Source organism: Taudactylus pleione, unplaced genomic scaffold, assembly GCF_031769625.1.
Source record: "Taudactylus pleione unplaced genomic scaffold, aTauple2 ptg000114l, whole genome shotgun sequence".
Lineage (NCBI taxonomy): Eukaryota > Metazoa > Chordata > Amphibia > Anura > Myobatrachidae > Taudactylus > Taudactylus pleione.
The window spans coordinates 23,230,921-23,246,973 of NW_028284516.1; the positions used below are offsets into that span (position 1 = coordinate 23,230,921).

A 16,053-nucleotide genomic window follows, 5' to 3' on the forward strand; every position below is an offset into this window, starting at 1 on the left:
TCACAGGGGAAGAGTGCAAGAAGCTGCGAGATACCCTGAGATGAAAAGGGCAGTATGGTGAAGTAACCCCAAGTGAGGTACAACAATGGGGCCCGCCCGGCGATCCGCAATTGAGAGGATCCCGAGAAAACAAACCGCCCAAGGGGGTCGTGAAAGAGGCCAGCACCAGATGACGCCACATACAGAACCCTTTATGAGTCAAATCCTCCGCACTAACACCTGCAGCACATGACTTGCAGGATAGTAAAAATGGGTGCAGTATAACGCTCTATCTCCTGGTCAGACATATCTGACCAATCTTGGCGGAAATATTAAGCAGCACTATACTGGTCCTGACTGATGCCAAAAATTAGCTGCAGGGACCCATTTTCAGCGTATGCAACACACAGTTCCATCTAAAATATGGCAACGTGCAGCACGCAACAGTATGTGACAAACCACACAAATATTAACAAGTATATAAATGTGAGGTCTCAGAACCACCCTAAGTACAGCTGTATTAGGGCAGATAAAGAAAAGGGATAGATATACACTGACAGGTGAGAGAATAAAGTACAGACAGTCAGCACTAGCATAAGTCACATACAATGCAGATATATACATATATACATAAACATGTCATATAATATACTGCACTATTACACTGCATTCAACTGCCCAGATTCAGTGTCTGGGAAGGCTACAGCGCTGTGTACACTGACCTGATGGTGAGGTACGCAGGGGGACTGGACCAACTGCCATCCTGAGAGATTTCTGCTGCACCACAGAGATAAAATGGCCGCTGGAGACCTCAGAGGAAGCGTGGCCCGCGGAGGAAGCAGCTCAGCGACGCCAGACTATGGATACTGAAAGGCGCGCTGAGCTGAGGGGAGGAGCCGCTGTAACAGGGAAGGCTGCCTCCCCTGGCCGGCTATTAACCCCCGGGACGCCGGCTCCCTGCACCGATCGTTAAGTCCCTGGTGGTCTAGTGGACACACGGGGTATGGGGGGCCCGCCGCCACTGCCGGCGCCTCCGGTCTGTCCCCGGAGACCGGAGGCACAGGACTGCATTTAAAATGCGCGGATCACCGCAAGCGGTGATCCGCGACCTTACCTGCTCCCCGTGGATCCGGCAGCAGTCCTGGGCGCCCACAGAGTCCGGCTAGTACAGACTCTGGGGTCCCGCTGAGATCCCCAGATCTGTACTGGCGTCTCAGCGCCAGCGGGGTGACGGAGCGGCAGCTTAGACGTCCTATGGACAGTCCGACGCTGCCGCTCTGAAGAGTCCAAAGTCCATGGAAAAAACTTTGTCCCTAAAAAAATAAAATAAGCTTAGGGGCTGCTAATCAGCTCCCCCTGCGCTAACGGTGACCCGACTCCGGCCGGGCACCAACTGAAACTGAGGTGCCTCTGGCTTGGGGGTGGGGTTATAGGGAGAGTGGACCCAGTGCATCCTGGGAGCTAAAAGCTTTAACTGCGTGGTGCCCGGATTTGGTTCCCAACCTATACCCCAAGGTCAACCCTGTGGACCCCCTATGGACCCTGAAGTAGAAACAGGGAATAAATATGCTGGACCTATTGCAAAGTTGGATGGAAAATACTCTGTATATACACACAAAAAATGATTGTGCTTCAATCCCTATGACTAATGGTAGCATCTTGCACTTACTACTCCCTATGTCTAGAGAGGCAGAACCGAGACGGGAACGGTGTGCAAGCATAGGTCAAATCCAGTAAAAGGCATGTTCTCGTAAATGTGACATACCCAGACCAGGACAGAGAAACATATGCATCTCTCAGGAAGCAAATATCTTGCTTGTTCTCTACCCCTGGTGACAATAATGATCAGTAGCCAATGATTGGCTGGGTGCATCATACCTCCCACAGATGCTATATAAATTATTAGTATGGCTACGGTGGTACATTAACATTATTTTTTTGATATTTGTATTCATTTTGCAGCAGTAAAGAAAATGCCCACTTGATTTTTTTTTTTTAAAAGTGGAAGACAATGGAAGTTTTTACTGAACAGAAACGTAATTGGTACTTGTATTTTACATTGTAAATCTGTCTTTAGCATTTATTGATAACATCGTCCAGACATAAAGGACTGTTTAGGTGTATGATACTTCATTGGTGTATTACACCGAAGTGACAAAAGTTATGGGATAGATGCCTAGTATTGTGTAGAACACCCTGTAGTCCGGCGAAGTGAGCAAGTAGACGTGGCATCGATTCCACAAGTGGACAGAAAACCTCTGGAGCGCTGTTGACCCATGCTGTCTGGATAGCGTCCCACAGCTAACTAATATTTGTAAGTGGGTGCTAAAGGACAGCTCCACCACATCCCATAAATGCTCAATTGGGTTCATGTCGGGCGAACGTGTTGGTCACAACATACGTCCCGACTCTTCAGAATGCTTCTTGAATCAGTTCTGGTCAACTTGGGATCGATGACACTGTGCAGGGCTGGATTACTAATGGGCCGGGTGGAGCTCCAGCTCCAGGCCAACCATTCAAATAGGCCCAACGCAGTGCAGACAGGAAAAAAAAATCCCTGTGAACACTGTCTGCGCTACTTTGAATCCGACATTGCAGTGATGGAGGATTCGAAGTCTGGTCCATTCACCCCCCTCCGCGCATCGGCAGTCCGAAGCTCCGTCACTGACTGTCCAATTTCTCTCCCTGGCCCTGCAGTCTGAAGCTCCGCCCCCATGCCGCCCGAAGCTCCGCCCCCATGCCGCCCGAAGCTCCGCCCCCCCGGTCGTACTAGCTTCCCTGGCCACGTGAAATTGGCTCAGGTTCCCTGGGTCATCTGAAGCCCAGCCGTTTCACCTAAGGGGCCACTACTCCCCTCCTCCCTGCGCAATGAAATTAAACTATAAGGTTAGCCTTTTGAGCAGAGTGCAGAGGCTGAGCTGCTGTGAGAAGAAGCCAGCATGCTTAACCAGCGTTCCTTCCCACAGGTCAGTGTAATGTCTGGCATCTATTAAGTGTGTGTATGTATATATGTGTATATATACACAAATGTGTGTGTGTGTATGTATATATATATATATATATATAAAAAATGTGTGTGTGTGTATATATATATGTACATGTTTTTGTATATGTGTGCACAAGTATGTAAATATATATATGTTTTTGTATATGTGTGGGTATATATATATATATATATATATATATATATAGATCAGTTGTTGAACCTGGCACTCCCATACTCGCAGCGGTGTATCTATAATGAGTGCAGTGTGTGCGGTGTGGGGCCCCCGGGTCCAGGGGGGCCCCGCACCGCACACACTGCACCCATATTTTTTTTAAACTTACCTGTCCGAGGTCCAGCGTCGGGGGTCACTGCTGCTCAGAACACCGGAAAAATGGCTGCCCCGCCCATTTTCCGGCATTCTGCGCATTTGTAGTAGACTCCGGGCACACTCTAGTGCCCGGAGTCGACTAATGCTCCAGTGGCTAGCCAGCCGCGTCAGTCGGCGGCCAGCCACCAGGGAGAGAGGAGGGGGCCCCGCACGAGAAGTGCACACGGGCCCCCTCCTCTCTTAAAACGCCCCTGCATGCTCGTAAATAGAATTTGCGCCAGTGTCCTCCTTAATTGCCAACTTCTGCAATAGGTTGGCATCCACACAATTATGCCAATAAATGCGACCCTGATGGTGATTATGGACCACACAGGACATCCAATTGCTTTCAAAATACAATAACTCTTTACTTAAGCTGGGTACACACTGATAGATATATCCCCCATTTCACTGAACAGGCGATATATCCATAGTGCATCACCGTGTGTGTACAGCGGATATGTCTGTGAACGACATGGTTCACAGACATATCCGATCTGCTGTGCAGCTGTCAAGGCCGGGTCATCGGGCAGATGATTGGCAAGTGTGTATACACTTAAAAATCAGCAGGTCGCGGGTCAGTCCAACATCGACCTAGTGTGTACCTGGCTTTAGGTTCTTTAATCATGAAAGAACCTAAGTAAAGAATTCTGAAACATTGAAAGCATCTTGGGGGTCTTGTGTGATCCACAATTGCAGTCAGAGTGTCGCCTTCACTGGTATTGGATGCGATCATTATACCGACAGTCGGGATTCCGGTGCTTACAATGCCAGCGCTGGAATCCTGATACCTGTCAGAATCCTGGTCCGGGCATCCTGACCGCCGGCATTCTGACTAAGTACCGGGCTTAGGGTTAAGCATTAGGGGGAGGGTTGGACACTAAGTAGAGAGGGTTAGGTTTATGGGTGCAGAGAGGAGAGGTTAGGATTAGGCACTATAGGATTAGGCACTAGGGGGGAGGGTCAGGATACTGACCAGCAAGTGTTGTTATCCTAACCCTGGTGGGATGCCGGCGCTGGAAACCCATACCCAACCCATTGATATATATATTAGTGTTTATATACAGTGTGTGTGTGTATATATATATATATATATATATATATATATGTCTCTGTGTGTATGCATATAGGGAGCTGCTGCATCTATGAGGGGTGATTATGATCAATCATAACCTCCAGAGGTGCCGCAGGCCGCGGATGGCAGCTGTGTTTGCACTTTCACAAAAGAAACAAAAAACTTTTTTGTTATAGCTCCACTATAAATTTGTTAAAGGTAGGCGCAAGTTTTGCCCCCATGGACATAGCCATGCCCCCTGTGTAGACCACATCACTGGTCACACTGCCACAGAAGTTATCACACTCCCCTGCAGCGCCACACAATAGGCCATTCATAAATTTCAGCTCCAGGCCCATGTGGACCTTAATCTGGCACTGACACTGTGCATTATCCTGCTGGAATATTCCATCATTGTGGGGGGTACATAAAGTCCATGAAGTGCTGCAAATGGTCATCAAGCAATGCAACGTAGCGGTTACTGGTCAATGACGTGTTCAGCTGACCCAACCTATGCCACGTGAACACACCCCACACCACTATGGAACCAGCACCAGCCTGTGCAGTGTCTTTTGACAACTGAAGCCATGGCCGCATGGGGTCTGCACAGGGCCGGATTAAGGTCTGTGGGGGCCCCTGGGCAACAAACGTGTGGGGGCCCCTATCAATAAAAGTTGATATATATATATATATTATGAAGGACAGTACCACATAGGAACAGGAAGGGGAGGACTGTATATACACAGGGGGACAGGGAGGGGAGGACTGTATATACATAGGGGGACAGGGAGGGAGGACTATAAACACAGAGGGACAGGGAGGGGAGGACCATATATAACCAGGAGGAAAGGGAGGGGAGGACTGTATATACACAGGGGGACAGGGAGGGGAGACAGTGCAGACATAGTGACAGGGAAGACAGTATGTGCACAGTAAAAGATGGGCCTGTGATATACTCGTATGTCACCTTTTTCCTCCTCCTGCTGTGGCTGCTCCCTGTCACTATCCCGTGGCTCCGCTACATTCTCCGGCTGCCCTGCTCGGGGTCCTGGCCGAAGTCTTTGCTCTGCTCTCTAGGCGGATCCGGTTCTGAGTCATAGAGAGCGGCTGCACATTAGTCTGAGCCGTCCAGCCCCACCTCCTGCTTCTCCGCACAGGACGCGAAGCTGAAATCACCCCGTGACTTCTGGACTGCCTGAGCGACCAGCGCTGTGGCTGCTGCTGCTCAGCTGTCTCTCCATGGCTGGGCCCGGCATTAGCTGAAGGGGAGCAGGGCCCAATCGGCAGGCATACCCCATGTAGGCGCTAGCAGCAAGCATCTCAATGAGGGGGAGGAGCTGTAGGGGCAGAGCTACACAGTGACACACCAAATGCCAAGCTCCACAGTGCAAAATGCCGGGAGGGGCGGGGTTTATTTGCGGTCCCCAGCAGGCTCCGTTTAAAAAAAAAACAAATATGGTCAATCAGAGGGATGTGGCCGGGGACAGTATGTGGGGGCCCCAGGACGACCGCCCCTATCGCCCTGCCTATAATCCGGCCTGCATCATACCTTTACCCTTTTCATCAGTCCAAAACAACTAAATGTACAGATCAATGTCAACCGGAACAGTGGCTCATCGGATCATGCCACATGTTGCCAGTATTCTATGGTCCAATTAGCGACATCACGAGCCCAGGTGAGGCGCTGTGTCTGGTGTCGTAGTATTAACAGGGGCACTCTAGTGAGTCTTCTGTCCCACATCCCACAGTAGCTAAAGACCACTGCACTGACCTGCTGGATATGCGCCTGGTACCTCCTGCATTGAATGTCGATGCAAATTGAACCAGTGTTGCTTGTCTGTTCCCACGGACAATTCTGGCTGGACACTGCTGGTCACAATCATTAAGCGCCCGTGGTCAACCACTGCACTGTTCACGGTGGGTGGTAAAGCCTTACAACTTCAACTTTGGAGATGTAACGTCCCATCCATCGGGCACCCACTATCATGCCCAATTCGAACTCTGATAATTCTTGTCGTCTTACCATGAGCAGCTAACCAGTGTTCAAACTGACTGATGAGATGTCAGATTACAACTAATGAAGGTCTGGGCATTTCCAAGATATCACAGTACCGGGACGCCACCTACTATTACCTTAACATACTGCTATCCCATGACTTTTGCCACTTCATTGTATAATGTAAAGTTACAATATACTACTAGCACTGTCAGGTCACATCTCCAGGCTTAACAAGGTACATATAGTACGGTTTATCTTGTATTGTAAACCTGCCGCAAATGCTACTTGGGCACCATTTTTGTGCATTTTCTGTTTCTGTCTTTCTTTATGCAAAATGCAACTCTGCACCAGACCCTATAACGTGTTCATTTTGAACACAGAATAATGCAATGTTTTTCCTTCAAACATGGTGGTATCCCTATGCATGCTCACAAACACTGTTATAGGAGAGATACAAAATGATGTATGCACATTGTATGTTAACATTATTAAATCAAATTCGTCATTGATGGCTATATAATGCAACAATACTTCAAGTTTGGAATCCAAAATCTCTCTCATATAAACCATCTGCTCCATTTTTGACAAGTAAACGGAGAAGAAATAGAAACTTAAAGGGATCATTGATCCTTTTAGAGAGGCAGCAGAACAGTGTACACAGCTGTCTTAGCTAGGCGTCAAGAAGGGAAAAGTAGACAGAGAATCTCTACACAATCATCTACATTCAAAATACTGCTGGGTCTAGAGCAAGCCCGGCCAAAAGGTCGATCGTGATCTACCGGGAGCTTGCGGAACTACAGCCGGCAGATTATAAACAACTTAAATCACATTAACTAGAAAAGCTGGCTAAAGAAGGCTCTGAGCGCTTCAGAGGCCACCGTTCCCAGTGATGCAGTGCGCAGGTGACGTCATGATGTCATCCCCGATGTGAGGAGCCTGCGCTCCTGCTGGATCCAGTTAGATCCAGCAGGTAGCAGCAGCGACAGCGGGACTCAGGAGTCCTGACGGCATGGAGCTGTGCAGCGTGAAGACAGGTACGTTGCTTCACAGGGGAGTGGGCAGGCTGTTCTGCACTGGGAGGGGGGAGCTAGTACTGGAGGCACTACTTTACGGGGCATTGCATAAGGGGCACAACTACAGGGGGCACTGGGTATAATGTGTGTCGTAACATGAATTAGGGACACTACTATGTGGTGTAATGTGAATAAGATTGTGCTGCTGTGTGGTGTAATTTGAATTGTGATTCCGGCAGGACAGACCTCCAGCCCCTTGCTTCAAGGTCACGCCCCTTTTTGCACACCACGCCTCCTTTTTCGGGCTCGGTAGATCACAAAAGATTTTTCGTTTTTAAAGTAGATCACAGAGTCCAAAAGTCTGGCCACCCTTGGTATACAGGATCAGCTGCCATTTGTTAGTAGTTTAGATGTTTTATGTACTCACTTATGATGGTACTGCATATTATTCTCTTGCATGGTTTGTCTGGATGCCACGGTGTTCTCTGTTCTAAGGAAAAGAGTCGCCTTTGAGGCCTGCAAAAAATTATCACAGCAATATGTACTATTATTAATACGATTGTCTATTTATAAAAGGTGCCACAAAAGTTCTGTAGCTCAAGCAGGGGGAATACAGCTGACAATAACTTACAAGAGTCAAGTTAACAGTTTCACATAAATACATAACTACAGTGTACAGGTAGCATAATTATGTAGCTCGATAATCTATAGGATACATGGGTGTACATAATAGGGAGAAGTAGAAGGAGAAAGAGTTGGTAATAGAGTAAGAAGAGCAAGTAACTGTGCATCTGGATAAAACCACACAGCACTGCAGATGGGGCCGATTTATAATGTGCAGAGAGATTTAGATTTGGGGGGGGGGGGGGGGGTCCAAACTGACATCTAAATTGCAGTGTAAAAATAAAGCTGTCCAGCATTTGTGGGCTACATGCAAAGGCAGACAGTAATTACCGCACATGCAGAGTAAAGTGTGCATTTACACCACTTGCATTGCAGCAGGCAGAACAAGCCCTAAGCAGTTTGATGCCCTAGGCAAAATTTTGGGTAGTGCCCCCTAGTATCATCGCTAGTTCCGCCTCTGACCCAGCACCCCTCTCCCAGCACAGCACCATCAACCAGCAGTGCAGATCACAGCAGCAGCCAGCAACATGCATCACCCCTCACCCATTGCAATCCTCATCCACAGAGCTATAACTAGACATTTTAGTGCCCCGTGCCAGCAAGAACATTGGCACCCCCACCCCCGTTTGTCTTCCTGCTACTGGACTTTGCAAAGATCCATGGGAGGAGGAGTTGCTGTGGCTGGACATCCCCAGCAGCCCTCCTTCAGTGACGATTTTTGTTACTGCCCGCTGCCCCCACTGTCTCTGCTTCCCAGTGTCATTGCTGCTGGCTGTATGAGCTGCAGCCCGATCAGAGCTGAGCTAAGAGCTCTGATCGAGTTAGGACATAAAGAGCAGAGGTGCGTCCGCCTATCCCGGTCCCATCATTGTAAGATGGTTGGAGCTTAGATGAAGGCACTTCCTAGGTTCTTTATTGCTCCTAATTGTTAGAAGCTTGCTTGTTCACTCCCCAAGCGTAGGTATATGTAAAAAGGGAAAAGATAAAAAACAATATGTGTAATAATGTTTTTAAGAAAAAGATATAAAAAAACATTCCTTATTCCACAGCATACCAAAAGATCACATACCCCTTATAGATGGTATCTCCTGTGCTGGAAATTATCTGGTTCACCCCACACTGTGCAGGAAAAATATAATTTCAAGGGGGCGTACCCCACTCACTCTGTTATAGATGAAATAATGCATATAAAAGGTATCTTTAATAAGTGGACCGTACTCACAGAAGACATATACATTATCCTCCTATCAAGGTATCTTTAGACCATATGTGGATACACACCAGGGACATCCGATGACTTTAGATTCCAAGGCAAATTTTCTTCAATAAAACAATAGTAGTATTCAAATTAAAAAATCATCAGACTCTTGGCTCCCAGAAAAAAAAAAATCAAGAAAGATACAAGCTGGTTCAAAAATAATAACCATTCCGTATTGGTTAATGGTAAGTGTACCTACCTTAGAAGGGACTCCCCGTAGTCATGTAAATCAGTCTGGAGACCTAATTAATGTAAAAAACAGATACATATATTCAATAGATCTCTTTGGAAAACTGACTGTCTATTGTGTGAATAATTAAGCACACTTAAACAGGTGGATCTGATATATACAGTCATAAAAGAACCCAATCAGTTGGGAATTGGTGTGTCCACACTTGTAAATGATATTAATAGTAGATATTGTCCAAGCGCTTAATAGAAACAGTAAGTACCAAAGTATATAGAATTGAGCTCCGTGGAGCTTCATACCATCAGGTAGATAAAAACGGTGATCTCCCCAGAGGGCTTGGAAGTCCGCACGCATGGAGATGGACTAGCAGAAGGGGGGAGGCGCACTTCAGGGAAAGACCCGATGCAATGGGTGTGAGCGGCAGATGTAAGGAGCTCCAGCCGCGTCTCGATCCCAGCCTCTACCCCCAAGAACTTTAGCCAATTTCTCCGTTTCTCCTCGTCGGATAAGGTAAGTGGGTATATAGCTTTATCCCAGCGGGTCCACAGACAATCCACTGACGCGTTTCGCTCCACAGAATAGGGGCTTTATCAAAGAGTGGCTTATAGCTCCACAAGGACCCTTTATATATCCAGCAAGTGATTTCTCATTGGTGTTGAAATAAATTGGATTAATTACACCTGTTTAAATCATTAATATAACACCTCAAATTAACCTGATCCACCTCTATATCCACCTCTTTAAGTGATGAGAAACCACTTGCTGGATATATAAAGGGTCCTTGTGGAGCTATAAGCCACTCTTTGATAAAGCCCCTATTCGGTGGAGCGAAACGAGTCAGTGGATTGTCTGTGGACCCGCTGGGATAAAACTATATACCCACTTACCTTATCAGACAAGGAGAAATGGAGAAATTGGCTACAGTTCTTGGGGGTAGAGGCCAGGATAGAGACGCGGCTGGAGCTCCTTACATCTGCCGCTCACATCCATTGCATCGGGTCTCTCCCTGAAGTGCGCCTCCCCCCTTCTGCTAGTCCATCTCCATGCGTGCGAACTTCCAAGCCCTCTGGGGAGATCACCGTTTTTATCTACCTGATGGTATGAAGCTCCACAGAGCTCAATTCTATATACTTTGATACTTACTGTTTCTATTGAGTGCTTGGACATTATCTACTATTAATATCATCTACAAGTGTGGACACGCCAATTATCCTTATTCCCAACTGATTGGGTTCTTTTATGACTGTATATATCAGATCCACCTCTTTAAGTGTGCTTAATTATTCACACAATAGACAGTCAGTTTTCCAAAGAGATCTACTGAATATATGTATCTGTTTTTTACTTATAATATGACCAGTCATTTACGTTTGTTTGTTATGTATTTATATTAAATGTGTTTTTAGCAATTTAGTGCATGAGTCATTCCATACTGCTCACAAATTTGGCAGATTATAGCGCATAGATCTATCCTTTAGTTTTCGCTGTGGAATAAAGGAATGGTTTTTTTATATCTTTTTCTTAAAAACATTACTACACATATTGTTTTTTGTCTTTATCCTTTTTACATATACCTATGCTTGATGAGTGAACAAGCAAGCTTCTAACAATTAGGAGCAATAAAGAACCTAGGAAGCGCCTTTATCTAAGCTCCGAATTTGTCTACTGTCTTATTGGTGGGGTGTTTGGTGACACCCAGGTGCTTGTGGAGGAGGGCAGCATCCAATTGCACGGATGTTTTAATCATCTCTTTTTTGTTGATTGTAAGATGGTTGTATACCACCTGCTCAAAGATCTTGCAGGCATAGGGGAGAATAGAGATGGGATGGTAGTTAAGAGTGGTCAAGTGATTTTTTTTTTTTTTTTTGAGAATGGGGACCAAGGACTTCAGCCTTTGACACGGGGAAGAAGGATGACAAAGTTACTTGTCCCAGTTGAGAGGAGAAGGGGCCAGAGCCTGAAGAGATGAGATATTCTGGACTCTATTTGGAGGTCAAGTGGGTGGCAAAGCCAAGCACAATGAGTGAAGAGACGGGGAGAGGATGGAGTCAAGTTAGAAAAGAGGTAGCCAAGGTCAGTGAACTAGGAAGAAATGAGGGCCTTGAATCAGAACAGAGAGCAGAACTATAGGAACAGAATGGGCTTGAAGTAGAGTCAGTCAGAAATGAGATGACAAGGTTGTGGGTGCAAACTGACTTGACATATCAGAGAGCACATGAGAGAGGGAGGGATGGAAGAGAAGAAATGTGGATGACGGTAGTTGGGATGCAGGAGCACAGGGGAGTGGAGTGATTGATGTGAGAGGTCTGTATGGGGCGGCAGTGTTTGAATGGTGGTGAGAGGAAAGGGGGGGGGGGGGAGATTAGTAAAGAGAAAAAAAGAAGACATGATGAAGTAAAACAGACAATCGATTGTACAATGGCAATTGATAGAATTAAAGACATACAGCACACTGACTTTCTGCTGCTACACCACACTGCCAAAGAATCTGTATGATAAAGCAAGGTTAGTAATAATATCCAAACTGGCATGCTAAACATACCTAGAAGATTACAAAAGGTGCAGGAAGCTAAGATGTGTTTAGAATAACTATTCCAGGATAGCATTTAATGATAGTGCTCGGAAGGAGGAAAGAACCATCATGAGGAGGAGGAGAAATGGGGGATTAGTGGGAGAAAGGGGACAAGAGATAGTTTGTTTGGCTAGGTCATAGAAAATGTCCAGCTATTGGGGCAGGAGTGTCCAGGGTCTTTAAAAAAAAAAAAGAGAATGCAGGGGTGCCAGGTGTGTAGGCCCAGCCAAGAGGGATCCAGGGGACGCAGTTTTAAGCTGACGGGGTAAATCTGATTGGGTCTGTGGTGGACGTTATCTGCAGCAACAGGAGAGGCAGCACAGATGCAAGAGGCAGCAGGTGGTTTCGAGAAGCCTGAAGCCCAAATGAGGAGGAGCAGAGCGGGAGTTGATTAAGCGAATAAAGGACGTACAGCAGGAGAGACGGAGGAGTGGGCAGGATACCAGCAGGATGGAAGTCCGTGCGCCCAATTCATTAGAAGTATCCTGGAGGGGGAGGAGCAGTGGAGTCTAGGCCGACACCACAATCTAGATTAGCAGAAGTGGAGGAGCAGAGTGGCAATTGAAAAATGTGCACCCGATGTGAAGGATAGATGCAGAGGGGAGGTCAGGGTAGGTCCTGGGCTTCTCCATAAGACTAGAAGACCCAGAGGGTATTCATGACTGGGTCCTAGCGGAGAGCTCTCCATGGCACATCTGAGTGGAGCCGGAAGTTAACTACTTCAGACATATTACAACGCTTTCCTTACCTGTCTGTTGCTTTATCGGCTATAGGTGCTTTGTTTTCTGTGCACTTGGCTCTGCCCTTTTCATTACTTGCCAATAATAAAAAACAAAAATGTAATGATGACTGTTGTGGTTTAGAAGATACTAACATTTATGAATGGTATTCTGCGCACAACATAGCATTTCTGTATTAAATAAAAACAAGCTCACAAAAGTGCCTAGAGCACAGGATGACTGAGAAGTCATTGCTACACAAGTATGTAGCTCAGGACAGAAGAACATTAGACACTGTGATAACTGCAGTACTGTGACACAATGACAGGATGCCCTTAGCAATCTGAAACCTCTCAATCAAGCATAATAGTACTAAAGCATGGGATCGGCACATTACCCCAATTAATGACCCTTTCCCAGCATGGGCAATGAATTCTTAATTTAAGTTCCTCTTCCCGTCTCAGTTCAAAGTGCACATCACCTGCACAATGTGGCCCTGATCAATGTGGCTCGTTGCTCAGCACTAAAGCTGGCCACACATCTAAAGATTATCTGTCCAACCAGCCAACTAGTTGATTGGTTGGAATGAAAATCTGGTAAGGTGTGAAAGCAAATGACAATCAGCAATTTGCTCCCAAACGCCGGAAAATTGGAAAGTTTGAACAAATAGTTTAGATCAAACAAACTTGTCTAACAACCATTTTCATCTGTTTTCTGGCATTTAGGAGCAAATTGCTGATCATCATTTACTCCCATACGTTACCAGATTTTCATTCCAACCAATCAACTAGTTGGCTGGTTGGATGTAAGTTGGTCTAGTGTGTGGCCAGCTTAAGGGCCTGATTCTGCGTAGAATTAAAAGTGGCAGTAATTGCGGGAAGCTGCAATTTACTACCTTATGCTAATATGAGTATCTTTACGGCTTCAAGCAGGAAGCCAAACTGCCCACTGTTATTCTGCCCACAGCCTCAACTCTCATCACCAGTATTGGCACTTGTACATGCCCTGTGCTGTGTGCAAGACATCAGTAAGAAAGAGTTTTCCCATCACTACACGCACGACTCAGAATCGCATGGAACTCGGCCACCACACGGACCTCTTGCGTGCGAGCGCAACATTGCCATCCATAGACCCCCATCTCCGCAACATCAAAGTGGGTGAAGGTCCACCTACTCCATACTATGCAAGGAACATCCTCCACAATCCGCCCAACTCCTCTCCTTAGCTGTGCGCTCCTATGCTGCATTGTTACTCCGCTCCATCTTGCTATGTACTTTAGCAGATTTCTACACATATGGCTTTTTAAAAAAGAAGAAGATTTTGAACCGCATCTCAGCCTTTGCGCAATTTTAGGATGAGGCCTTGTGGGTAGAACCGATAATCACGAAAATGTATTTAAATCAGAAATATTGGTGACGAAGGAACATAGTAACATCTATGGTTCTGAAGGAATTGATAGGCTGCATTGTCATTAATATTCACTCATCCCAATAAATGAGAGAATTTGCAAAATGCTCATGCTATGTATGTAACTAAGTGAATGGGATGCAACACGTAGGCTGATCTACAATCAAATATATTACACGTACATGAAACTCAAAATAATAAACTTTACGCTGCATTTCTAATGTCATAAATTAAACAGGACAATAACAAGGTTACCATTCAAAATAGAAATTTACATAGTAACAATAAACTTACTAATTTAAGTCATGACTGCTCTTCTGTGCAGGGAGATTTTCACATTCATTTGAAGAATTTTCATTTTGCACCCTACAAAACAATAAATACATTTGGATACTTGAAATGTATAAAAAAATATTTGCTTACTGCAACATATAGATGAGAGATAACAGCAGAAAAAGCTATGCTTGGGAAGGAGCCGCGATAGGGGGGAGGGGGTCAGAGACTGAGGTGACCCCGTGCTGCAAAGAATGCTGCAAAGTAAGAATGCTTTCAAAAATAGAAGTGTTAATAGTTTATTTTTATCAATTAACAAAATGCAAAGTAAATGAACAGAAGATAAGTCTAAATCAAATCAATATTTGGTATGACCACCCATTGCCTTCCAGTTTTTAAAGGAACTCGTTGTTCCAAACATCTTGGAGAACTAACCACAGTTCTACTGTGGATGTAGGCTTGCTCAAATCCTTCTCTTCATGTAATCCCAGACAGACTCGATGATGTTGAGATCAGGGCTCTGTGGGGGCCATATCATCACTTCCAGGACTCCTTGTTCTTCTTTACGCTCAAGATTGTTCTTAATGACATTGGCTGTATGTTTGTGGTCATTGTCCTGCTGCAGAATAAATTTGGAGCCAATCAGATGCCTCCCTGATGATACTGCATGATGGATAAGTACTTTCCTGTATTTGTCAGCATTAGGGACACCATTAATCCTGACCAAATCCCCAACTCCATTTGCTGAAATGCAGCCCCAAATTTGCAAGGAACCTCCACCCTGCTTCACTGTCACCTGCAGACACTCACTGTACCGCTCTGCAGCCCTTCGGCGAACAAACTACTTCCGTTACAGCCAAATATTTAAAATTTTGACTCATCATTCCAGGGCACCTGTTGCCATTTTTCTACTCCCCAGTTCCTATGTTTTCGTGCATAGTTGAGTCGCTTGGCCTTGTTTCCACGTAGAAGGTTTGGCTTTTGGCCACCATTCTCCCATGAAGACAACGGTGCACCTGGGTCCCACCAGTTTCTGCCAGTCCTGAGCTGATGGCACTACTGGACATCTTCCGATTTCGAAGGGAAGCATGAGGTGTCTTAAATCTGATGCACTAAGGAGGCAATTCAATTCAATGCGCTGTGTGGTCGGATAATGCCGGTTATCACGGTCATTCTCTGACCAAAGTGCTGGGCGCGCGACTGTTAGCGCCGCGCTATGCAGAAAAACAGCCGCGCACCCGGCACTTTGGTTGGATTTCTCTTCACATCCGCAGGGCGGTGCAAGAAGAAATCCTTAGTGCTCCCGAACAGCGCGGTGTATTGAATAGCTTCGGGAATTCCTCCCATCGCTATTCAATAGCGCATTGAATTGAATTCCCCCCTAAGTTTCATTGACCAATTAGTGTCCTGAACATTGCCCGTTTCTTTGTGCTTTTTCAAAAGAGCTTGAACAGCCCATCTTGAAACCCCAGTCTGCTTTAAAATCTTTTCCTGGGAGACAGCTTGCTGATGCAGTATAACTACCTTGTGTCTAGCTGCTGTGCTCAGTCTTGCCATGGTGTATGACCTGTGACATGTAACAGTCTTCCACAACCTCACCTTTGAGGCAGAT

At 46.0% G+C, this 16,053-nt stretch overlaps 1 protein-coding gene across 1 annotated transcript in view; it reads right to left on the reverse strand.

Annotated features, from left to right (window-relative positions):
- Window positions 1-16,053, reverse strand: part of TERF1 (telomeric repeat binding factor 1) — a 74,016-nt gene that overhangs the window by 12,391 nt on the left and 45,572 nt on the right. Inside the window, exons 8-10 of the mRNA XM_088471444.1 lie at window positions 14,463-14,534; window positions 12,791-12,856; window positions 7,826-7,914 (exon numbers count right to left, since the gene is read on the reverse strand). Of these exons, the coding sequence (XP_088327570.1) occupies window positions 7,826-7,914; window positions 12,791-12,856; window positions 14,463-14,534 (227 nt within the window). The remainder of the gene's footprint in view (window positions 1-7,825; window positions 7,915-12,790; window positions 12,857-14,462; window positions 14,535-16,053) is intronic.